At 56.4% G+C, this 25,242-nt stretch overlaps 2 protein-coding genes across 3 annotated transcripts in view; one reads left to right on the top strand and one right to left on the bottom strand.

The window, feature by feature from the left end:
- CORO7 (coronin 7) overlaps positions 1–25,242 on the bottom strand; it is a 101,584-nt gene that overhangs the window by 30,441 nt on the left and 45,901 nt on the right. The window lies entirely within an intron of this gene.
- VASN (vasorin) lies at positions 414–24,583 on the top strand. The gene is made up of 2 exons (XM_053364114.1): positions 414–669; positions 22,068–24,583. The coding sequence occupies exon 2, from the start codon at positions 22,078–22,080 to the stop codon at positions 24,046–24,048; it is 1,971 nt and encodes a 656-aa protein (XP_053220089.1). The 5' UTR covers positions 414–669; positions 22,068–22,077; the 3' UTR covers positions 24,049–24,583.

The raw sequence follows: 25,242 nt of genomic DNA, 5'->3' as shown, positions 1-25,242 counted from the left end.
CTAGTCTCTTGGGCGGTGGACCAAAGAGCAGCAGCAGAGCCCTGGATCAGGCCACAGGGCCACTGCCTTGGCTCCTTCATCCTTGCCACCTGGCTAGCCAGATGCCCGCCAGGCAGGGGGCTAGGAAGACCCCCGCCCCTGCAACACCTCCCGGGGCTCAACGGCAGCCTATGGCGGGGGGCCGCGTCGGCACGGGGCTGCCGGCCAGAGGCCACTGCGGGGTTGGGCGAAGTGGTCCTCTCTCCGCCGTCGCCAGTCGGGGCCCGTCGAGGAGGCATCGCATCTGCCCCCGGCCAGCCAGCAAACCTGTGCCGGGGTGGCTGCGGGAGAGGAGAGGAGCAGCTCGCCCGGGGGCTGGCAAGGAGGCAGCCCGCTCCGCTGGCCCCTCCGCCGCCGGCTGCCCCTCGGAGCAGCTCCCCGGCTCCACCTCCGCGGCCCCGCAGCCAATCCGGCGCGGCCGCCCGTCGGAGGAGCCTCTTCGCCAGCCGGACCCGCCTCCTGCCCCGTCTCGCCTTTGCTCGGGCGCCGCGCAAAGGAGGCAGCAGCGCACGGCCAGGACGCGCAAGAGGAGCAGCCGGCGATGGAGCGCGCGCCCCGGCAGTCGCCCCTCCGCCGCCCCGCGCTCTAGACCCCGACGCCCCGCTCCCGAGTCGCCGCCCGGCCCAGTCGGTAAGTCCGCCTCCGAGCTGGCCGCTCCCTCGACGGCTCGCTCTCTTTTCGGGCTCCGCGTTCGCGCTTGCAGCCGGAGTTTCTCAGGAGAAGTTTGCGGGGCTGCGAGCGGGGAGACTCTGCCAAGCGCGCCGCACTCGTAGGTTTGGCCACCAGCAAGGGCCAGCCAGGAGTCGCACGTCCCGCGCGTTTTAGTCGCTCATCAGCCAAGGCTACCTCGCAGGGCTGTTGTGCAAGGCGAAGCCCTCCTCTAGCGGTGGGGCTTGACTCACTGGCCCGATGCCCAGCAGCGAGGGGCAGCTCGAAAGCCTGTTCCGTGGCGCCTCCCCACGGACAGAGCCTGCGCTGGGCATGGACAAAGTCCCGGGTCGAGTCCCCAAGTCGGGCTGGGAGAGCGAGCCTTGCCGGAGACGCGGGAGACGGACTCCCGAGCCAACTCCTAGGACTCGAGGGGTCTTTGCCCCCCTAAAATATTTGAGGGCCCTGGGCTCCCCAAAAATTAATGGGCATTGCCATTCCAGTGGTGTGTGATCGATTATGCGGGTCCCCCAATATTTTATTCAAGTTGGCACCCGGGCAGCAGCTCCCCTTGGTAAGTTGGCAACCCAGGCAGGGCCCAGGCTCCCTCTCCTTGGACCAATGCAAGGGACTTCCCCCCCTTTGCCTCCAGCTGCAGGGGAGCAGGAGTCCTGCCTGGCCTGGCACTCCTGTACAGTGATCTGGGTTCAGCTCTGGGACAGAGCATGTGCAGAGTGCTTTTCCTCCCTTACCACTACCAAATTATCTCACTGTCATTCCCAGGGAGTATTCCTCCAAAAGCCGCGTCAGAAGCACATCATTTCTATGGGCCTCCATCAGGGCAGCTCCCAGCTGGATGGGGGCCTAGCAGTCATCTATTCTGCTGAGCTTAATGGCACCCCAAATCTCACTCCTGGGGGGCAGCTGCACGTCCCCCCAGATGGGCTCAGTCCCACTTGCCTTTCCCCTTCCCGCTTCCCAAGCAAAGCAGGTCTGGGAGAGGAACTCTGAGCCAAGATTCAGGAGGAGGGGGTTTTGGGGTGTCTTGGCTGACGCTGGAGAAGGAGGCTTGGGAGAGCCAGCAAGGGCTGGCAGCTCCCTCACTGCTGGCGTCAGCCATGGACTCCGGGGGCCCCTATGCTGGGCTGGGATGAGAGATGTGGGTTGCCTCGTGGAACAAACATGTAGGAAAAGAGTCTGGCAGTCTTCCCTTCTTGAGTTGGAACACCCTTTCCCGCTCAACGTTTGGGGGCTGGCTGGGCATTTTTGCCCTGCCCCCCCCCGCACTGGTTCCTCTCTCTTCTCCCCCCCCCCCCGCCTTTTCCAGCCCCTGTGTTTATTTTCTTCCGTACTTTATGAGTGGGATTCTGGGAGGTTCTGTAAACAGAGTGTCAGAGGCAGGAAGGAGCTGTGTGAATGAATGACAAGCCTGGAAGTCATCCAAGCGCACCCTCACCCTGACCGGACCTGGGGTGGCTCTGTCACTTCCGGCCTGCTGCAGGACTGCCCCCCACGGGGGCCGAGGGAGAGGGGTGCAGGGCCCAGGGCCACTGTGCCAGGTGCCAGCTTCTCTCTGTGTGTGTGGTGCCAGTCAGGAGAGATTGCAGGGACAGGTCTCTTCTTCCATTCCACTGGCTCTCCTGGTGTTGCCGGGGGCCAGGCTGGGGCTGTAGCTTTGCTTGTGACCACTTGGGGGTCTGGTGCAGGGCATCAGGCAGAGGTGCGGCAGGGGGCCTCCTGCTCATTATACATGCATGTGTCCCTTGGGTGCTTGTGGGAAGGGCAGGGCGGAACGGACTTTTCCCTACTTTATGGAGACAGAGAATTCCTTATCCCTCCTTGAGGGTGGCAGGGAAACGGTAGCCTGAGACTTGGCTTGCGTGGGGGAACTAGACTGCAAATGTTAACCTGGCCCAGCAGCCGGTCTCTCTTTAGGAGCTGTCGTTTTGTGGGGCGCTGGGGGGGGGGCAGGAGTGGCTCTAGAGGTAGAAATCTCAGGACTCAGAGCAAACTAAGATTCTCAGGATTCCTTGGGTAAATCTGCAGTATAGAGATACAGATACAGAAGTAGTGAATCTAAGGAAGAAATGTGTTTTGTTTGTAAAAAATGATTCCGCCTTAATATAATAATAAAAAAAATCTCTCAAGTGGTTTAGATAAAAAAACGCAACAACGTTCAACAAATTATGTTTTGGAATTATTCTTCAGAAACAAAATCCCTGCTGCATTTCCCCTTCCACTGTCCACCCCCCCCCCCAGTTGCCCCCAGGACCAGTCAATAAAGGCCTTGGCATACTTTTCTGCAAGTTGGCACAGAATGCGCGATTGCTTCAAGGAACAAGCTGCTTTTTCAAATGCTCCAGGGCTCCATGGAGCCACAGGTTCTGAACGTATTTCTGAGGGATCCAGGGCTTGAACTGGATTGTGCTCTCCGCTATGAAGGAAACTGAGGCAGGGCTGGTGGCAGCGAATAGGTTGTGTGCTCAACAGATGTGCAGCTGCCGCCCTGCCGCTTAGGGGCCCTGCATATGTTGCTGTTGTAGCTGCTCGGGTTAGATACTGCGGGGTGGGGGCTGGGGGTCTGCAGGCCACGCATGTGCCACGGCTGGGGGCACAGGAGAACAATGCCCAGGGAGGAGGGGAAGGAGCAGGCAGGGTGGCACAGAGGGCATCTGAGGCTTGGTAAGCTAACATCCAATAATTTAGCAAGCCCAGCCCAACTGCTAAAACAACCTGCAACAGTTGCATTTGGGTGGTTTAAAAGAAGTAAAGATGATGGTTTGCGCCCCCACTATGTACCTTGTTAAGATAGACGTAAAGCTGGAGAGCAACAGAATTGTAGAGTAGAATGGGGTGCCCAAAGTTCATCTAGTCCAACCGTCTGCAATGCAGCCATTTCAACTAAAGCATCCCTGACAGGTGGCCATCCAACCTATTTTCAAAAAGCTCCCCTGAAGGATTGTCCATCACTTCTCAAGTCATTCTCCTTGCTCTTTATGATTACAAAATCAGAGCCCTGATGAATCACACTGACAGCCCACTTAGACCAGCCCCCTGTTTCCAAGAGGGGACAGGCAGGTGCTTCCACCAAACTCACAGCCAGGCTTGAAGGCAACAGTCCTTCCTTCCTTCTTCTGCTGCCCGAGCGGCTGGTGTTCAGAGGAATGCCCCCTCCAAGACTGGCAGGTCCTCTGCACGAACTCACAGGGATCTTGAGGATGCAGAGCCATCACCTTGCCAAATAAACCTTATAACTATGGCTTTGAGGCCATGGCTCAGCGGCAGAGAGCTCTTCCTTTGCACCTGTATGCGCCCCTGCTCTTAAATCCCTGGTCAGGGCTGGGATAGAGCCATCCCTGCTATTCCGGGGGGGGGGGGCACTAAGCGAGATGGACCACGACTCTGAATCGGCAGAAGGCAACAGCTTCTGACTTAAGAGATAAATATGCAGTTCTGAAGTGAAGAGTTTTAATAGTACAGTCATACTTCGGGTTAAAGTAGCTTCGGGATGAATATTTTTGGGTTGCGCTCCACGGCGACCTGGAAGTAACGGAGTGCGTTACTTCCGGGATTCGCCGATCACGCATGCGCAGACACTCAAAATGACGTCATGCGCAGAAGCGCCGAATCACAACCTGCAGGCGCTGGTTGCGTTCTGCTCCGGATGTGAACGGGGCTCCGGAACAGATCCCATTCGCATCCAGAGGTACCACTGTAACACTCTAAAATCTGCTGCCTGCTTAATCAGAAAAAAAAGATTTGATGAAGAGTTGTTTTTAATCAACGAGAACACCAAGAATATATATATAAAAAGAGACTGCTGGATCAGGCCCGTGGCCCATCTAATCCTGACCCTGTTCTCCTAGTGGCCGACCAGGTGCCCCAGTGGGAAGTCAGGGAGCAGAACATGAGCACATGGGCAACACTCTTTCAGAAACATTGCTGCCCCTGTAGTCACTGTGGCGAGTGACTTTTTACCTGTCCTGAATCTTCCAATGCTCAGCTTCATTGGAAGCCCATGAGTTACGCCAAGCATAATCTTACACATTTCTGTCACGCTGCCTCTGAACTCCCTGCCATGGAAGCATAGTCACCCAGTGCTTTTCCAGCTGCACTGGCACACGGTGGAGTACAGGATCAGGTGCTGGTTTTGACCTTTAAAGCCCTATGTGACCTAGGACCCTCGTACCTACGGGACCTCCTCTCCTGGTATGCCCCACGGAGAGCCTCAAGGTCCATAAATAGCAACACCCTAGAGGTCCCAGGCCCTAAGGAAGTTAGATTAGCTTCAACCAGAGCCAGGGCCTTTTCAACACTGGCTCCAGCCTGTGGGATCTGATTTCTTTCCGCAGGGGAATAAATTTATTATTAGTATTAGTATTAGTATTATTATCCCAGACTTTCCCACCTTTCTTCACCGCAGCTCCTCACAGTGCCTCCTGAGCCGCCAAGTGACTCAGTCCAAAGTCAAAACAGGCCACCTTTCCACCTGGCAGCACCCAGCTGGCTCACCTGGGGGTGCCCCTTCCTTCCCTCCCTCCCTGATGCGCAGCCCGGCCTCTTCCTTAGGAGCATCCCAAACCAGAAAGGCAGCAGCTGCCTCACAACATTGGAATTCTCATTAGTTGGTCCTTGGGGAGCAGCATTCCTGGCGGTGTGCGCAAGGCAGGAGAGTGCGCAAGGCGGGAGGGTGCGCAAGAGGTGCACCAGCCCTCCTCCTCCTCCTCCCACGCAACTGGCTCTGGCCGTGCGGAGCGGCTGGAATCAGTTTCTTCTTGGAAGGCTGGGCTTCCTGGCTTGCCTCCTCCGGAACACCTGAGGGGAGCCCCAACCGCCCCCCCCATGCCTGCCAGAGAGGAACAGGAGGCTGGGCTGCTGGAAAGATTGCAAAACCCGTTCCAAGCAGACAGGAGAGGGGAGAAGAGGAGGGGAAGCAAAGGGCCAAGGGGTTGGGCGGGGGGGGGGCTTTCTGAGCTGCAGCGCGGCTCTGCGTTGCCCAGGGATTGCCAGAGAGCAGTGCCAACCTTGGCTGCCCAACTGATGCCCAGAAACGAACCCGGCAGAGGAGAAACAAAGGCAATGTGCGCATCTAGCCAACTCTGCGAGGGAACTGATGGGATCCTTGAGGATTTTTAAGCAGAGGCCAGGGGGCCATCTGTTGCGGGTGATCAAGTTGAGATTTCTGCATTGCAGAGGGTTGCTCTATACGATGCCCAGGGTCCCTTCCAGCTCTACAATTCTACGATCGTGTCAGAGAACGTGAGCAGTCAGAAGTCCAACAGTCTGTCCCTTGGTGCAGGGATTGGAAACAGTTTGACTGGAGAAGCCAGCTGAGCATCGACTTGCTCCATGGCAAACGAGTGCCTGTATTTGCCAGGCGAGAGGCCCAGCGCAGAGAACCTGGGAGGGAGCCCTGTGAGTGGGCAGCTGCCCAAGGAAGCCTCTGGCGCTGTTCCGAGAGGGCACTGGCACTTGCCCTCCTCAGGATGGATCCTGCCACCCCCGCCACCTCCCTTTCTTCCTGGTCTGGCAGCTGCTTGCCCAAACTCCAGCAGAGACGGCTCAGAGGCCGGCCGGCCTGAGCCGGACAATGGCTGCCTTGTTTGTTGTGCTGGCGAGAGGAACTTGCCAGGAAGGTGAGCTGGCAGGAAGCGTGTCCAACAGGCACCTAAGAGGCAGCTCTGTGGCAGACTGTGGGGGGCCCAGTGTGCGGCGGAGGCAGGGGAAAAGGACCCCCAGGCTGCCAGGAAAGGGTTTGCACATGGGGTCCCCGCTCTTCTTCATGTTCCCCCCAGCAAAAAGCCCAGGAGATTCCTTTGACGTGGCCTCCCCTGCCCTGTGCCTAGGGGCTGAGACACCTGGCACGTGGCAAGGAAGTGGCAAAAAGATAAACTGACTGTGCCAACGTGGTCACGGAGCCCCCCTCCCCCCAAAAGGGGAACCTTGCACAGTTCTCTTCTCGCAGGAAAGGCAGTTTTAGAGGAAAAGCGAGTAAGAGGCAACGTGGTTGTAGCTTATAAAATTACGCAGGGCGTGGAGAATGTGGACAGAGGAAAGTTTTCCTCCCTCTCATAACACTCAAATTCATGGGCATTCAGTGAAGATAAGTGCTGGACAATTCAGGACGGGTTAAAGAAAGTCCTTTTTCAGACAGCACAGAGAGAGAGAGAGAGAGAGAGAGAGAGAGAGAGAGAGAGAGCGCAGGGGTCAGCAAACCTTTTCAGCAGGGGGCCGGTCCACTGTCCCTCAGACCTTGTGGGGGGCCAGACTATATTTTGAAGGGGGGGGAATGAACTTATTCCTATGCGCCACAAATAGCCCAGAGATGCATTTTAAATAAAAGGACACATTCTACTCATGTAAAAACACGCTGATTCCCGGACCGTCCGTGGGCCGGATTGAGAAGGCGATTGGGCCAGATCTGGCCCCCGGTCCTTAGTTTGCCTACCCATGCTATAGACTAAGGAACTCCCTCCCACAGGACTTAGAGAGCTTTAAAAGAGGGCGTTGAGACAAATTCAAGGAGGACGGGGCTATCGATGGCTCTGCCCCCAAATGCTTCTGAATGCCAGTTGCTGGAAACCTCAGGAGAGGAGAAGAGAAGAGGGCTCTTGCACTCGGATCCTGCTTGTGGGCATCTGGTTGGCCCCAGGGAGAACAGGAGGCTGGAGTGGGTGGGCATGGGCCTCATCCGGCAGGCTCTGCTTATGCTCCCTGCCTGCAAGGAACACTCTCCTGTGCAGCACAGCGGAGGGGCCTCCTAGCCGGGCACAGGTGCCATCAGTGCCAAGGCCTCTCTGGTAGCAGAGGTGGTGCTGCAGCCCTGCCAACCCAGCTGACTCGCTGACAACCCAGCCACAGGAATGCAGGTCGGCCAGCGCCACCCTGAGCTAATGACGGGTTACCTCTGTGTGCCGGGCTAAGGATAGCCTGGTGTCCTTGTGGCAGCTGCGGTCAAGGCCAGGAGGGAAGGGGAGAGGGGCAGGCACCACTGGTCACCTTCTGTGCCCCACAGAGGGGTGACAAAGCAGGCTGCAAAAGGGGGCCCTGAGCCATTGATACCCAAATGACCCCGAGCCATTGCGGCTTCCCTTATGGGCACTGTGCTCTGTCCCGGGGGCAGCAGAGGAGAGCCCAGAGGCCGAAGAGAATTCAGCAGCTGAGCCCCAGGAGGATGGCCAGAGTGCGAAAGATGGGGCAGCTCTTGTGAAGGAGAGACAGCAAGGCAGAGGCGGCTCGCCGAACCTGTCCCTGCCAAGCCCTGAGGAGGAGGAGGAGGGTGGAGATCCGCCCTGCAATTAATCCTGCGGCAGGCTTAATCCTGGCACTGCGGTGTCCCACTCCTGACCTGGGTTGAGGCTGCGCTTGGAGGAGCCGTAATTAAAGGGGCAGCAGCGACAGCAGACGTTACTCAGCAGCCTGGATGTGGCAGACACGTCAGCGAAACCCGAGCCCAGCCGCTTCCGAGCAGCATTCCAGCGGGCAAAGGCTGGTGCTGGGCACTCCTCCCAGTGCCCTCCCAAAGCCCTCCTCATCTGCTGCTGCTGCTGCTGCTGCTGCTGCTGCCCTGGTTATGTGGCATGGCTCTTCCTCCCTCTCCCCCCATCCAATTCCCCAACTGGGGCCCAAGCCTGTCTCAGAGACTCTTTTCTGGCTCTTCCTGGGACCAGCGCAGACCAACTCCGGTTGCCACAAGCCCCAGGCACAGCAGGGATGCAAAGCAGCCTTTTCAGCACTAAGCAACTTAAGCCAGAGCAGGGGGAGTTTTGGCTAAGTCATGTAGTAGATGAAGGACATACAGAGAAAGCCAACCCTACTCTTAAGACAGCAGCAGCCGCCCCCTTGGTGGGAGGGCAGACCCCTCCCCAAACTAGCCTGTGGCCTCGTGCCTTTGTGTGTGAGAGGATGCACCAGCAGTGCTGGTCCCATGAGCGTCTGTTTGCAGAATCGGGCAGGGGTGCCACCCCCCTCCCTGGGCCCAAACGTCTCAGGCCAGGCTTGCATGCAAAGAGCGCCTGCTCCACTAAGTTCCCCTGAAACTGGAGAGGCTTCCATGCCTCCCCAGTTTTGCAGAGTGCGGTGCAAGCCTCTCTCTGCAGGGCTCTGGGGAACCCCAGAAGCAAGGGCAGATCTACTGTGAAACAAATGCAATTTAAGTTTCAGGACCCCTAATCCCAGAGGGACCTCAAAAGCGACTTCAGTCCATGTTGCTTATGGGTCTAGTAGACCCCATTTGAGTGACTTGACTCAAATTGATATTTTCCCCGCAGTAGCTATTTCTGGCATCCCACAGTTTGAGAGTTAGCACAGACGCTGTAAAGATTCTGTGGTGATCTATTGTGGAACAACCCCACTGGCGAAGATAACAGTGGTCACCCAGACCTCATTGCTGGTGGCAAGGCTTGGGAGTTCCCGCTTCAGGGCCCCCCAGATGTAGCAGGGCCCCAGAAGGTAAAGGGACACCTGACCATTAGGTCCAGTCATGGCCAACTCTGGGGTTGCGGCGCTCATCTCGCTTTATTGGCCGAGGGAGCCAGCGTACAGCTTCCGGGTCATGTGGCCAGCATGACTAAGCCGCTTCTGGCGAACCAGAGCAGCACACGGAAACGCCGTTTACCTTCCCACCGCAGCGGTACCTATTTATCTACTTGCACTTTGACGTGCTTTCAAACTGCTAGGCTGGCAGGAGCAGGGACCGAGCAACGGGAGCTCACCCCATTATGGGGATTCGAACCGCCGACCTTCTGATTGGCAAGCCCTAGGCTCTGTGGTTTAACCCACAGCGCCACCCGCGTCCCAATAGGGCCCCAGAAGCAGGCATGCAAACCCTGAAATTCCTTTGCCCTTCTTGCCTGCTGCTCATGCATCACGTGCAGGCGGAATGGCCCCGGCTGAGCGCAACGAGGGCCCCAGAACACCCTGCGCACTCTGCCGAAAGGGAGAGTGAGCTGGGAGAAAGGCAGCATTGAACACGGTCCCCCCCCCCCCGTCTCTCTCGCACGTGCAGAGGAGACCCCCACTTGGCAGCTCTCTGCAGAGCCCAGGTGTTTCCAATGCGGCCTGGGCTACTGACAGCCCAAGAACGCCGCCTGCACTGGGGGCGGGGGGGGCATTGACGGTGTCAAGGAGGGGCCTGGCTTTAAGGAAAGAATGCGCGGGGGGAGCCCAGCATGTGCAAGCAGAGCCTCTGATGTGCTGCCAACCGCAGAGCCAGCCCCCCCTCCCAGCCTGGGGTGGTGGGGTTTTTTTTAGCAGGCGCAGGAGGGAAGCGTTAGGAGACGCCTCTGGTTCGGGTCCGTACATCTTGGGAGCAGATGCATCTATCGCAGCCACTACAGAGGAGCTGCGCATTCCTGCGGGACCCAAGTCCCCCCCCCCCAGCCAGGATTGGGGGCGGCGGGAGGCAGCGCGCTTTGCCCCGGAGGCCACAAACCCCACAGAGTTCATAAGGCAACTTTCTCGCTGCCAAGGGAGGAATGGCCTTGGAAGTCTCCCTTCTCAACACGACCAAAGGCAGAAGCGATCGCAGCTGCCCTGCGGATGTGAATACTCACATGGGGGCGCAGAGAAAGAGGATGCTTTGGCCAGGATCTGGGGAGCGGAAGCTGCCTTATTCCAGCAGCCTGTGACCAGGAGGGGTCTCGCCAGGGCAGCAAAGGGCCCTTCCACACAAGCCCCATTCCTCAACAACTCCCTCCCCAAGCAAAATCTCCCCTTGCAGACCTGCTCCTGTTGCAACAGCCAGCGGGCCTCTCACTCAGTGCACCCCAATCAACCACTTCCTTGTTTTTCCAATGACTTTTCCTAATCAATCCAAGCCGTGGCGATTAGGAGCAAAGCTGGCTTTGCAAGCGTTTGGGAAACTCTTTTTTTTTTTTTTGTTCGCTCGCAACGCGAACACAAAAACCGCACAAACGCACACACGAAACCTGCACAGACAGAAGACCTGCGGGAGAGTAGAGCCCAGCAAGGGTCCTCTGTGAGGTGGGGGCAGTGGGGTGGGGGGCAGAGAGCAAGGCTGTCCCTGGGCCAGCTGGAAGGAACGGCTGAGAGCTTTTTGGACCCGGCTCCAGGATCCAGTCGACTGAGCGCTGAGCTCATCGGGCAAGAATGAGCCTCAAAGCCACAGCGGTGTGCAATTGTGTGTGTGTGTGTGTGTGTGTGTGTGTGTGTTCACCTCTGCTAATCTGGCTCCAGCCTGGGCAGTGCACTGACCCTTCCATGCCTGGCAGAGGCCCCCCCCCGCCCTGCCGCCAATTAAGAGGACTTTCCTGTCTCAGATCCTGGACAACAAGCTCTCCTAATTAGTAATGAGCCCATTTTGAGGCTCTGATGGAGCCTCTGAGTTGCAGCAGCGCCTTCGCCTTGGCGCATGCCCAGTGGCTGCGGGGGGGGGGGGTCAAGGGAGAGAAGGGCTGCTCCCCCACCAGAGAGGAGAATGGAGAGAAAGTTGAGCCAGCAGCCTTGGAGTGATGGGGGGGAGAGACAGCATCTTAGTTTACACTAGATTCAAGGTGGATTGGAAGCACATATAGTATTTGAAGTGGGGGGGGAGAGAAGCTAGACAAGGGCCAAACCATTTTACTTTGGGGGGAAAGCCAAGTATTGGGGGGGGGCAGAGGAGTATAGAATTGTGCACAGCATGGAGAAAGTGGAAAAGAGAGACGGCTTTTCCACTCCGTGAAAGTGAAGGCCGGGAGGAGATTCAAAAGGAAGGACTTATTGACACAGAAACGTAGAACTGGAGAGCTGGAAGGGACCCCGGGGGACCCCTGCAATGCAGGAATCTCAACGAAAGCATCACAGTACAGCCGTAGCATTTCTAGTGTGCTTGTGTGCCAACGTTGGGAAGCCCAGCTAGAGAAGGCTTTGCAGTGCGACCCACATCCTTGTGGAACTCACTGCCACAAGATGTGTGGATGGGGACTGGCTCGTGGGGCTTTAACTGGGGATGAGACCAATTCCTGGAGGGTAAGCCTGTCTCTGGCTACTAGTCATGATGAAGACAGATAGGGAGATGTGGACAGATAAAGAGATATAATCTCTGACATCAGAGTCTGTCTTCCTCCAAGTACCAAATTCTCGGAAGGGGGAGCAAGGGGAGGCTGTTGCGCCTCAGTTCTGGAGCTGTGGGCATCTCAGGGACATCTGCCTGGACACAGCTGCAAACATGCGTCTTTGATCCCACCCTGCAGGGCTGGTTTTGTGTTGCCTTCCTCTGGGGGCTCAGCAGAGGGCAGGAGTTCAGGAACAGCACCGTGGGCGGCTTGCAGAACCTTCTGTACTTTTGGCTCGTGAATTCCCCCCTCAGACCTTCACTCTGCCAGACACACATTGACCCTAATGTTTGCTCCCTTTTGCACTGGCTCCCGGTGGAGTACAGGATCAGGTTTAAGGTGCTGGTTTTAACCTTTCAAGCCCTATACGGCCTAGGACCCTCGTACCGATGAGACCACCTTTCCTCATATGCCCCACAGAGGACCTTACGGTCCGCAGATAGTAACATCTTGGAGATCCCGGGTCTCAGGAAGATTAGGCTGGCCTCAACCAGGGCCAGGGCCTTTTTGGCTGTGGCCCCGACCTGGTGGAACACTCTGCCACAAGAGTTCAGGGCCCTGCAGGATTTGACATCTTTCTGCAGGACCTGTAAGACAGAGTTGTTCTGCCAGGCCTTTGGTCAGGGCTCAGCCTGACTCCCCTTCCCTTTTGTATAAGAACTAGTATGAAAGAGGCCTCCCAGCATTCTCACAGGCCCATATAAGATCAGCGTACACAGCATTTACTGTTCCCAACCCAAATCCTGCGGAAAGCCATCTAATTCAGATTTTAATTTTATCCTGACTTGTTTTTAAGAGGTGATTTAATTATTGTTTGATTTTATATCACTGTTTATATTTGATGTTAACCGCCCTGAGCCCGGTCTCGGCTGGGGAGGGTGGGATACAAATAAATGTATTATTATTATTATTATTATTATTATTATTATTATTATTATTATTGGCAAGTCCAATACAGCCCTCCTGGGAGGAAGAGGTTGGCAGCAACTGCTCCCGTGGTAGATTTGGGTGACCGTGAAAGGGCAGCAAACTTCCCATTATTCAATTTATTCTTGCGTTTTGACTGGGGCTGGGAAGACGGCAATGGACAGGAAGAAGGGAGGTTCTGCCGCAGGAGCCAGAATGCCTCCTTGCTGACTGGTTTATTGCTCAAGTTGCTGCAGAACAGGTTCAAGGGGGTTTGGGGTTCCTTTTGGATGAGGTCCAGCAGCCGCGATAGGGATGTACAGGGCTGGGGGTAATCAGGGATGTTCTTTGACCCTTCTTGCTTATCCGTAGGTAAATGAGGAATTCCTGACAGTGGCAAGAAGGCTGCCTGGCAGCTCCCAGGAAGGGGGGGGGAGCCTTTGCTGGCTCTTCCACCCCCATCCTCACCCCTAATCCTGACCGCGAACAGGATGCCCGGGAGAAACCGGAGAGCCCTGACCCTGCAATCAGGCCAGGGTCAACCCCACTTATCTCCTTGCCAGCAAAACACAGCAGCCCCTTCAGGAGGCCTGGGCTGGCCTGTCAGCACCCCCCCCCCGCACAGCTGGCTCCCATTACCCACAATGCTCCAGGCCAACCTTCGCCCCGGCAGAGGGGCCCCCGGTCTGCCTTCACCTGACAGGTTAAGAGATTGCAGAAGGAACAAGAGGGCAGATCTAGGGGGCGGGGGAGATGAGGGGGAGGGAGGCAGCGGCAGAAGAGAGGGAGGCTGTGGGGCACCCAAAGCAGGCAGGGGGAGGGAGAGCTCATGTGGGGGGGTGCAGGAGGGCTGCCAGGAGAGGACCCTGCAACAGCTGCCTGCTCCACCCTGTGTAGTAAAGGGAGAGGAAACCTGCCCCCCAGCCCCCGCCATGCACAAACACACACCAGCTGTGGCTGCAGCTATCCAGGGATACAAAATCTGGCATCAAGCATCAAGGACCAAGAGCTTGTCAGTTGGATGAACCCATTAAAAAGACATTTCAATTAACTAAAAGCCAATTAACTAGGCAACGGACTTAAAACTCTCTGGGGAAGCGGTGGGCTTCCTTGGAGGATTTTAAGCAGAGGTTGGGTAGTCATCTGGTCAGGGATGTGTTGGGATTCCTGCATTGCGGGGGGTTGGACTAGATGACCCCTGGGTTCCCTTCCAACTCTACAATTCTTTGAAGCTTTCGTATATTTACGCATTGCCTTTAGAAGAGGTGATGACGCCTGTACTGAGAGGATACCCTGACGCAGGTAACACACACGTGGGCATCGTTTAAATATGTAGAAATATTCCCACCTGAACGCAAATGTACTTGATTAATCTACGAACGAAAACTCGTACGCCCAGTCAGTTTGGCATTTCTTGAGCCGCCTCACACGGCCAAAGTGACTGCAGAGTCAAGGAGGGCAGCAGGGCAGGCAGGCCGGCCAACCAGGCACAGCTCCCAGCTTGAAAGGGCAGGTAGGAGACGTGGGCAGGATCGAGCCCAAGTCCCAGCGAGCCTCGAGAGCAGCCAGGCAGGTGCCTCGGAGAAGTTCAAACGCAGGGAACAAACGCCAAGGTGCTTCGTTGTTAAATATTTGATTTTTTTCCCCAACCTCAAAACAAATAGCCGTATACAATACCAGTGCAAGACTGGCTTATTACGTAAAGCATTTCAACCCAGGAAATCCTGGCCAAAGCCTTTAACGCAGGACGGGCACACCTGTCCCTACAAAAAACAAAGCCGCTTCTCATCCAGATCTTTCCCCAAGCCCTTTGTCTCTCCAGGGTGACTTCTAGGCTTCTCCAAAGGAGTGATTTGGCAGGCCAGATCCAGTACCACCTAGCTCAAGGGAGCCCAGTCCAAGATTCCCACCGCCGGCTCCCTCGCTGCCTAGCAGCAACTGAAAGAAGTTGGCACAGAAGCTGTGCCCCTGCTGTTTGCCCCTCACCCCAGTGCCCTGGTATTCTGAAATCCAGCCTTCTTCTCAGCATCCATATGCACAGAGCCTCATGGCTGCCAAGGGACCCACACACTGCAAATGGCTCTAAACCCAGCGCCCAGCCCCCCAGACATTGGGGACGACAACTCCCACCCCCCCCCAGCTAGAGGTGAAGAGAGCTTCAGCCCAAACTTCAGAGTGGGCACCATGTTGGCTTCCCCATGGAAGCCTTCCCTCTCCGCCTGTGGCCGGCCCCTGCCATTAGGCGAGAGAGGGAGGTGGTTGCCCCAGGCGGCGGCTGGTATATGTCAAGAAAGGGCAGCAAACGGTTATTTAATTTAGTGGCCAGGTATTTTTTGCCTGCAAGGAGACGCACTTCTGGGACTTTGTGGCTCGGGTGCCAAAATAACTTGGCCAGCCTTGGAAGGTAGAGAGCTGCCTGGGTTTGGGAAGCAAGCCTGGGTGGGGAGGAACGGTGGATGGAGTTGGGGGGGTGTAGCCTGGAGAAGAGGAGACAGAGAGGGGATGCGAGAACCAGCTTCAAGGATCTTAGTATATTGCATGGAAGAGGGAGCAAGCTTGGAACCAATGGATTCAGGTTACAAGAAAAAGATTCTGACTAAACATCAGGAAAACGTTTCTGACAGATTTCTACTTTCTTCTTCTTTTTTGGCGATCCCTCGTAGCCGAGTAAGATTGTCTTCCATAAACACGGTTTTAACAATGAGTCTGTAAGTTTCTGTGGAGGCCAATTCTGGATCCACGTGTCCTTCCACAGTGGGGACATTGGTTTCTGGGTGGGAGTTGATCATGGTGTGGATGTGCCAAGTGTGCCTTCCTCTTAGCATGTTTCTCCCTTGCGTCCTGAGTTTGAGTGTCTTCAAAGCCCATGACGCCTTTGGTCAAGGCTGTTCTCCAACTGGAGCGCTCGCAGGCCAGTGTTGTCAGTGTTTATACTACATTTTCTTAGATTTGCCTTGAGAGTCTTTAAACCTCTTTTGCTGACCACCAGCATTACGCTTTCCATTTTTAAGTTTGGAATAGAGCAGTTGCTTGGGAAGACGATCATCAGGCATCCGCACAACAGGACCGGTCCAATGAAGTTGATGTTGACAGTAAAAGCTGTTTGACAGTGGAACAGACTCTCACAAGAGGTTGTGGACTCTCCTTCCTGGGAGGGGCACACCTTTTAAGCAGAGGTGGGATGACCATCTGTCATGGATGCTTTAGCTGAGATTCCTGCATTGCAGGGGGCTGGACTAATGGCTGGTGTGAGTCCCTTCTGACACTATGAACCACACACTCTCCAAAACAGCCCAGCAGGGGGCTGGACTGGATGACCCTTGGGGTCCCCTCCCACTCCACAATTGTCAGAATTGTCGACACTGACTGGCAGTAGCAAGGAGTGCCCTTTGCCTCTGAGCCTGCCTGGTTCTGTGGCCCTGAGCACCATCGCTGAATCCTGCCTTATGGAAAGCATGTGCTGTAGCTCTTTCTCTCTCGCTCCCCCACCAGCCAACTTTCAGGGGGTGCCCCCAAGTTCTGTCATTGCAAGAGGGGGTGAAAATGCCCCTCCCCACCGATTCCCTTCAGGAGATTTCTTCCCTGCGAGACCATCGGTCATCCTGCCAGGGAGGGGGCCCATCCCAGGCCTGCCCCCTCCCTCCTTCCTCCAGCTGCACATTCCAGCCTTTGTTACCTGTCTGTGTGGTGCCAGCTTTGGGGGGACCATTCCAGAGCCCCCCCCCTTTGCCGAAGTTCATTAGCTCACTTATTAAAAGGGCTGACAGACATGCTGAGAAAGCAGCAGGCCCCCCTCCCGTGACCCCATCATGCACTGGGGGCATTCCTGAGCTGCCCAGGACCCACTCCAGCCTCACTCCCACTTCAGGGAACAAGAAGGGGAGTCCTCCTCTTCCTCTGCTCTCCCCCCCTTAAAAAAAGGCAGGATTAAACCCATGCCTGGCTGAATGGCTGTGCTAGGAACACAGAGAGGAGCAGAGCTGGAATCTCAAAGATGTTGAGAGGACAGGCTCTGCCCTACCTAATGGGGTCTGGGGGATCCCACCCCACTGCTCCCTCCTCCTGGGGTGGGCAAGAGTGGCAGCCCTGGGGGCGTCCCAGTCCAGGAAAGAGCAACTGCTGGTCTCCAGAGGGAGCGGAGGAGCAGAACCACGACTCTCCCACTTGGGCAAAAGTAGCGTTTCCTGCCCTGGGTGCCCACCTGCACTTTTTCCAGTGGGAGAATTCACTTGGAAAATATTGCATCCAAACACAAAGCCCATGCCAGGTGTTTTTTTGGGGGTGGGGACGGGGAGGAATCCACATGTGGGAGGCTAGATGCCTTCCCTGTTCAAACCCAAACCCTGCACGGCCTGCAAGTTTCGGGATCGCCTCTTCCAGACACTAAAGCACTTCCATGTGTGGTTGTTGAAAACAAATAAATCTGCCCTTTTTCCCTTATGGAGTATCCAAGAGCCCATATAGAGTCCTTACATAGGTTCCCTATTGGTAGGAGAGAATAACAGAGGCCAACCAGAGAATATTGAGAAGCAAAGCAGCTAGTAAGCTTGATCTTTATTGATCTGTTGCAGGAGGGTGCTCCCTGCAAACGCAGGAAAGGAGGAGGGACCCCGAACAAAGGTGTGCCCGTCCTTATATAGACATTTTAAATTGCCTACGCTGGAGTCCAAGCCCACCCCCAGAAACATCATGCATACATCACAGAAGGGGTGTAGCTCAAGACCCCCCCCCCAGATACATCATACCTACATCACGGAAAGGGCGGTCTACAGCAGAAATCTGAGTGCTTTGTTTACCTCCTGTCTGCCAGGTTACCTTTTTAACGGTCACCTGACTGGATTTCCTGGGGAGCCTGGCCAGTCTCTTGTAATGATAAATACTTAGTTCCTGAGCCAGGTCAGGCTCACACCCTATTCATATCTTAAATGTGCCCTTAAGACAGGTTTTCTGAGGAAAGAGACAATGGGGAGGTTTCCTACTTTGACCTTGCAGAGAAATAATTGAGGTCGGTTTGGGAATCAAAAATGGTTTCAGGTCGGTCTTCCTGTGCTGATCTACGTACGTGCTTGGTTGGTACATTTATGAACATTTAACATATATCTAAGACCTCAAAAGTCCTGTCACAGGGTCCACTTGCAGGACTGAGCCCCACCCATGATGCAACTCTGTTCGATTCCTGCATTGCAGGGGGTTCGACTAGATGACCCTCGGGGTCCCTTCCAACTCTACAGTTCTATGGTTCTCTGAATCTCCAATCCTCCAGGGCTCTTGATTCAGTCCCTTCCAGGGCACTCTGCAAGCAGGCCTGGTATTCAGCACCTTTAAACCCGACACTCAGTGCCAGCCCTGCTGGGATTGGCCCTGCAGTGGAACTGCACGGGAGCGAGGGGCGTGAAGCACCTCTACAGTCCGGCTGCTGGCTCTGACCTCACCTGGCCTCAGGTGATTGGCAGGTGCCCACCATGATCCACCTGTCCAGATCTAGATATGTCCAGCAGACCAGATCCAGCTCCTGGCTCTTGGTCTACTTGCCGGAGAGGGAATTGCATCTGCTGCAACTCTGGGAGTCTGTGGGATTCAGGAGCCTAGGAAACTCTTAACTCAAGACAAGGGCTGCTCTTGAGATACGGGAAGAAGGCAAACAGGAGTTTCTTTCCCCCCTTTTTCCTTCTGTGATGGAACTCCTACTTGGGGACTTCCCTGGCTTTTTTCTGGCCCACATAGGACCAGTTTGGATAGTTAGCCTTGGTGAAGACTTGACGTTTTCACCCAAAAAAAAGTTTTTGAGTTTCTGCTGAAATGAGGCTGCATTTTAATGTTGTATTTTAATCTTGTTTTTAAGCTGTATTTCAATCAATTGTTTTCTATCTGGGGTTAGCCGCCCTGAGCCCAGTCTTGGCTGGGGAGGGCGGGGTATAAATAAAATTTGTTTTTATTATTATTATTTCGCCACCCCTCTGGAGAGGGCAGGGTTCCTCCTGGGCTTTTGACAGTTTTGCGGGAGGAGCCAGATCCTCATGGAGAGAGGGGAGTGCGTGTTTTCCTTCCAGATCTCCCCCCCCTTCTCTGCCCCCCACCCACGGGTGTCCATCAGCAGCACCCAAAGGCCAGGGGTTTCCAAATGTTTGCTCCATTTCCCTTTCTTTCCATCCTGGGGGGCTCTCTTGCACATGTCTGTTCCTCTGCTCTTTTCCGGTGACCTTTGGAGACATGAACTGATGACAGGCTAGGCCGACCCCCCTCCCTCTGAGACATTGCTAATATATACAAGGAGGAGAGACCGGTTACGCAGAATGAAATCATCAGCTGGAGTGAGAGAGGTGGAATGACGCTGGAGTGTTTTGACCCACGACTGCCTGCCTTACAATGCGCAGAAAAACGCTCTGTGACTTCCCAGGGACTTGGCAGCAAGGAAGCCAGATGGGTTTTTCCGGCTACTCACAAGACGCCTCTGTGCGACCAGGGAGATGTGGCTGCAGTGAGACATGCGCCACTCCCTTTGGAGGGGGGAGCACATGGAGCTGCTCTTCTCTCTCCCCCCCCCCCCGGGAGGAACCATCTCTGCCCATCACAGGGAGCAATAAATGTAAGTCATAGAATTATAGTGTTGGAAGGGACCCGGGGTCATCTAGTCCAACCCCTAGCAGTGCAGGAATCGCAACGGAAGAATCCCTGGCACATGGCCATCCAACCTCTGCTTGAAAACCTCAAACGAAGGAGAGTCCATCACCTTTGGAGGTTAAGTGCATTGCGCATACCACCAGAAAGCCCTTCCCAATACTGAGTCAGAGTAGTAGTAGTAGTAGTAGTAATAAATGAGGACGCGGGTGGCGCTGTGGGTTAAATCACAGAGCCTAGGACTTGCTGATCAGAAGGTCGGCAGTTCGAATCCCCGCGACGGGGTGAGCTCCCATTGCTCGGTCCCTGCTCCTGCCAACCTAGCAGTTCAAAAGCACGTCAAAGTGCAAGTAGATAAATAGGTACTGCTCCGGCGGGAAGGTAAACGGCGTTTCCGTGCGCTGCTCTGGTTTGCCAGAAGCGGCTTAGTCATGCTGGCCACATGACCTGGAAGCTGTATGCCAGCTCCCTCGGCCAATAAAGCAAAATGAGCGCCGCAACCCCAGAGTCGGCCACGGCTGGACCTAATGGTCAGGGATCTCTTTACCTTTACCTAGTAGTAGTAGTAGCAATATTAATAATAATTTATTATTTATACCCTGCCCATCTCGCAACAAAATATTAAAAATACAATAAAGTATCAGCATTAAAAACTTCCATAAACAGGGCTGTCTTCAGATGTCTTCTAAAAGTCAGAGAGTTGTTTATTTCCTTGAAATCTGATGGGAAAGTGTGGGCGCCACCACCGAGAAGGCCCTCTGCCTGGTTCCCTGCAACTTCGCTTCTCGCAGTGAGGGAACCTGCCAGAAGGCCCTCAGAGCTGGACCTCCGTGTCTGGGCTGAATGATGGGGGTGGAGACGCTCCTTGCCATTTGGATTCATGGGATTGGGTCCTCCCCTCTGGAGCAGCAGAAAGCAAGCTTCCTCCATCTTGCAGGGGGCAGCCCTTCAGACGTCTCTCCCACCCCCTCTTCCCTTTTCCAGCCTTGGATGCAGTTTGGGTAGTAAGAACTCCCCGTAAGCGGAGCCCTGAAGATGCCTCTGCCGGACTGAGGCCCCGGGGGCTTCCTCCTGAATGCTCCTGCCCAGAGCCAAACGCAGCTGGGGGGCTGGCAGGCCAAGGGCTCCCCCCTCCCTGGGCTGCAGGGCGTCCAGTTTGCTGCAGCTGGTGGGGAGCAGTCCTGGCTGGCAGGAGACACAGCGCAGAAGGAGGCTGGGTGGGGCTCCCTTGACTCAGCCAGATGGCTCTACCTCACTTGCCTGACTCAAGCGATAGACATTTGGGGGCAGGGGCAGCCAAGGTTCGGCGCAGGGGCGGCAATCTGGGGCAGGCGCCCCCCCTTCAGCAGCTTCAGAGAGAGCTGCACTGCAACGACTGCATGGGGCTGCGTGCCGTTATTCGTAGCTCCGAGGAAGGACGCCTGCTTGGCATGTAGAATGTCCCAGGCAGGGCTGAGAAAGGCTGCCCCCTATGCCCTCCCTGGTGAGCCTGGCAGAGGTGCCACATACCAGGGGTGGGCGGAAGTGGGGAAGAGAAACAGATGCGGGTCTTTGAGCTGTTGGTCTGTTTTCATTTTCCTCCCTCTTCATTTCGTAAGCTGACTCCCTGGTGCAACAGCCTCCAGAGCTGTGGCAAGAGCCGGAACGAGGGCCTGTCCTTTCCAACAGGGGGTTAAAAAATATAGTTTGCAAATCCACCTCGTGCCAGAGTTTCTGATTCTGGTTTTGCCCAATTATCGCAAAATATAAGCTTTGTCGTTTCTGGCATGCCCAAACCACAGGCTTCATTCGAACCATAATTAAGCTTTCGATTAGGTTTGCCCCAGTAATGGCTTTTGACTTCCAAAAAAAACCCCTCTCTAAACAATCTCCACTACTGGATATCAACAAACAACTGGGAAGGAGAATCCATAAAAATTCTCTCAAGAATTGTTTAACTAGTGGTGTCGGCACCGATTCATGTTAATCTCAGGGTTTGGGTTCAAGCCCCACGTTGGGCCAAAGATTCCTGCATTGCAGGGGGTTGGACTAGAGAACCTTCGTGGTCCCTTCCGACGGTACAATCCTGTGATCCTCTGATTCCCTTGTGACCCCTGGGTGTCCAAAAAGCAGGAAGTTAGGTAGCACCAGGCGTCACCTGAGGACGAAGCTGGGGGGGGGAACTGGCCAAGGACAGGTGGGACCCCCCTTGCCCAGGTGTAGATTTTATGATGAAATCCACCCCCCCACGTTGCGCGAGACTGAGCCTATAGACAAATAGTGCGTCTTATAGAGCGAAAAATACAGTAACCTCCCTAAGAAACAGTAAAGGCAGGGGGTAAGTATTGTACACTACAGTGGTACCTCAAGTTAAGTACTTAATTCGTTCTGGAGGTCCGTACTTAACTTGAAGCGCCACTTTCGCTAATGGGGCCTCCTGCTGCCGCCACGCCGCCGGAGCACGATTTCTGTTCTCATCCTGAAGCAAAGTTCTCAACCTGAAGCACTATTTCTGGGTTAGCGGAGTCTGTAACCTGAAGCGTATGTAACACGAGGTACCACTGTATTGCTTTGAATGGCGGGGGGGGGGTGTCTCACCAGAAACATGCCCCTGCCTTGCAGGAACTACCACAATCCCCTCCGGTGCTAAACCCTCGCTATGCCTCCTTCCCCGGGCACAAACCCAGTCGGACTCTGCCAGCAGAATCCAGCTGGGCTGCGAATCAGATTTCCAGAAGGACAGGAACTTGTGGGGTGGGGGCTTGCAGCAGAACGGTCAGAAGTGCCACCGTCCAACCCAGCTCTCTCTTTCCCCCGCAGGAGCCGCGCCATGTGGCAGCTGGCGCTCTGGGCACTGCTGGTCCTCCCCGCCGGGATCCTGTCCCAGGCCTGCCCCTCCGAATGCCAGTGCGGCCAGCCCCAGACGGTCTTCTGCATTTCCCGAAGGAGCCACACCATCCCGCAGGGCCTCCCCCCGGACACGGCCAACCTGTACGTCTTTGAGAACGGCATCCGGTCCCTGGGCGAAGACAGCTTCGCGGGGCTGCCGGCCCTCCAGCTGCTGGACCTGTCCCAGAACCTCATCACCAGCCTCCCAAAGAACGTCTTCCGCCCACTGGCCACCCTCCGCAACCTGGACCTCTCCTCCAACCAGCTGCGGGAGGTCACCAACGAGAGCTTCCACGGCCTGCGCCTTCTTGAGCGGCTGTACCTGGAGCACAACCACCTGCAGCACATCCACCTGGCCGCCTTCAACTCGCTGGAAAACCTCCTGGAGCTGAAGCTGCAGGACAACCAGCTGCGGACACTGCCGCCCCTCCAGCTGCCCGCCCTGCTCCTCCTGGACATCAGCCGGAACAAGGTGACCGCCCTCGATCCGGGCGCCTTCCGCGTCCCCAACCTCGAGTCGCTGAAGATCGCCGGGCTGGGCCTGGGAGAGGTGGAGGAGGAGCTGCTGCGGAGCGTGGCCGCCCTGCACGAGCTGGACGTCTCCGACAACCTGCTGCCCGCGGTGCCCCCGGCTCTGCAGCTCCTGCGGGGCCTCACCAAGCTCAGCCTAGCCGGCAATGCGCAGATCTCGCACCTGCGCCCCGAGGACTTCCGCGAACTGCGCAACCTGCAGGAGCTGGACATCAGCAACCTGAACCTCAGCAGCCTCCCGGGGGGGTTCCTCGCCTCCTTCCCCCGGCTGCGGGCCGTGGCGGCTGCTGCCAACCCCTTCAACTGCGTCTGCCCGATGAGCTGGTTCGTCAGCTGGGCTGCCAGCGGCAAAGCTCTGCTGCGGAGGCCCGAGGAGACTCGCTGCCACTTCCCGCCCAGGAACGCCGGCCGGCTGCTCCAGAGCCTGGAATACGCAGACTTTGGCTGCCCGGCCACCACCACCACCAGCAACGTGGGCACGCAGAAGACTGCCGGCCCAGATGTGGCTGAACCTGCGCCCAGCCGCCCGAGTGCACCCAGCACAGCCGGCCCCACAGAGCCGACGTCGGCCACCTCACCCACCACGCCAGAAGGCCTGCCCAGTGCGGAGCCTCGCCTCTGCCCGCCGGGCACCTGCCTCAACGGGGGCGTGTGCCAGCTGGATGCCCGGAACCACCTGGAGTGCGCCTGCCCTGTGGGCTTCACCGGCCCCTACTGCGAGACTAGGGCCCGGGCGACAGCCGTGCCCACTGCCACCCGGGTACCCGCCCCTCCCGAGCGGCTGGCCATCAAGCACGTGGGGGGCACCTCGCTGAAGGTGGACCTGCAGAACGAGGCCTGGTCGTCTTTGGAGCTGAAAGGGATTCGCCTGACCTATTGGAGTCTCTCCGGGCCCGACAAGCGCCCTGTCACCCTCCGCCTGCCCGCCTCTCTGCCCGAGTATACCGTGCGAGGCCTGGCGCCCAACTCCTCCTACCACATCTGCGTGGGGCCGCTGGGGGCCAAGGCGCACGAGGACGACCTGTGTGTGGAGGCCCGCACGTTGCACCTGACTCACCAACAGCATGCGCCCGTCACCCAGGGCAAGGGCACCAGCCTGGCACTCATGGTGGTGCCCGCCGTGGCTTCTGCGGTGCTGCTTGCTGCTGCCGTGGCCGCCGCTTCCTACTACGTGCGCCGGAGGAGGAGGAGGAGGAGACAGGCGCACGCCGCATCTGGAGCTGCCGGCCCGCTGGAGCTGGAGGGGGTGAAAGAGAACGGGGACCTGGGGGGCCACGGCCAGAAAGCGGCCCCCAATGGCCTGGAGTACAAGGTGCCACTCATGCAGCCGCAGACGGCCGGCCGCCCTGCACCCAGGACCCTGCGGCCTTCCTACTTCTAGCGCCAAAGAAGGGGCCAAGCGAAGCTGGCAGCTGGGGGCGAAAAACCAGGTCCCAGCCTGCCTGCCTGGGGGGGTTGCCTCGCAGCAACACGGAAGTCCCCTTAGGCGTTCCGAGCACAGCATCCCCAGGGGTGGACCCGATGCCGTCGGACTAGGCGACCGCTTAGCCGTGGCCGCCCCAGGGATGCCCGGAATGTGGCCAGGGGCCGCGGAGCAAGGCAAGAGGCTCCATGTTCTGGCAACGAAGGATCCTTTTGCCGAGCCGGGGGCAAGCAGATGAAGGAAAGACCAGCAGCCCCTTCTGCTGGGGGGGGGGCTTGAAGTCGGGGTGGGGGGAGGGGGCCACGAGACGGAGCTCTCTGGGGGAGCTTATTGGGAAACAAAGCTTTATGGACGCTTAGAGAATATTTATAAGACAGGATTATGTCCCATTTCTTCTGGGAACAACTCTCTTTTCTAACACGGACGGAGCCTTTTTGTAAAAACCGGGCTGTGTAAGCGTTTTTGTACAAAAAATAAAAATTTCAAAAGGAAAGAGGTGTTTCTGGAGAGTGATGAGTGGGTAGAAGGGGGGGCTCGAGGGTTGTGTGTGGCTGGGGTGGGGTCCTGGCCCCCTGCCATAAGGGATGGTGGCTGTAAGGGGGAGGTGGGGGGGTCTTGCGCCTGGGGAGGCTGGGCCCCCCCTTCACTCAGGGACAGGGGCAAAGACCACTTACACATGAACTTCCCGCACAGCAAGGGAGACCCCCCCTCCAAGCCAGGGAGACTTATACTGTGTCCAAGGTGCTTTAGTTGAGATTCCTGCATTGCGGGGGGGGGGGCACAGCTAGATGACTCTTGGGGGTTCCTTCCAACTCTATAGATCTGGTGATTCTCATACCCCCCAAGTGTCCCGGTTTTCCCGGGACACTCGCGAAATTACAGAAGCTGTCCTGGTTCATGATTAAATCCCCGAATGTCATGGTTTCACTTTTTTCCTTTCCTCCACATCTCGGAGAACAATTAAAAGTGGGGAGAGAGAGGAGAGGAGAGAGTCCTGTTTCTGTTGAAAATAAAATCCCTGCACCAAATGAAGGAAATGGTGAAGCTGCCATACAGAGCCCTTCCTGTAATTTTGAAGAAAAAGGCCACCAAACCACTTGAAATTCTTTCATTGCAATGCTTCCGCAGCCAGCCATTTCTTAGGAAAAGCAG

The sequence above is a fragment of the Podarcis raffonei genome, chromosome 14 (assembly GCF_027172205.1).
Source record: "Podarcis raffonei isolate rPodRaf1 chromosome 14, rPodRaf1.pri, whole genome shotgun sequence".
NCBI lineage: Eukaryota > Metazoa > Chordata > Lepidosauria > Squamata > Lacertidae > Podarcis > Podarcis raffonei.
Note: the sequence above shows the minus strand (reverse complement) of the source record. Positions and strands in the feature narration are given on the sequence as shown.

What these genes read in the sequence shown, in the direction of transcription:
- VASN (XM_053364114.1), top strand. Translation starts at nt 22,078, where the DNA reads ATGTGGCAGCTGGCGCTCTGGGCACTGCTGGTCCTCCCCGCCGGGATC.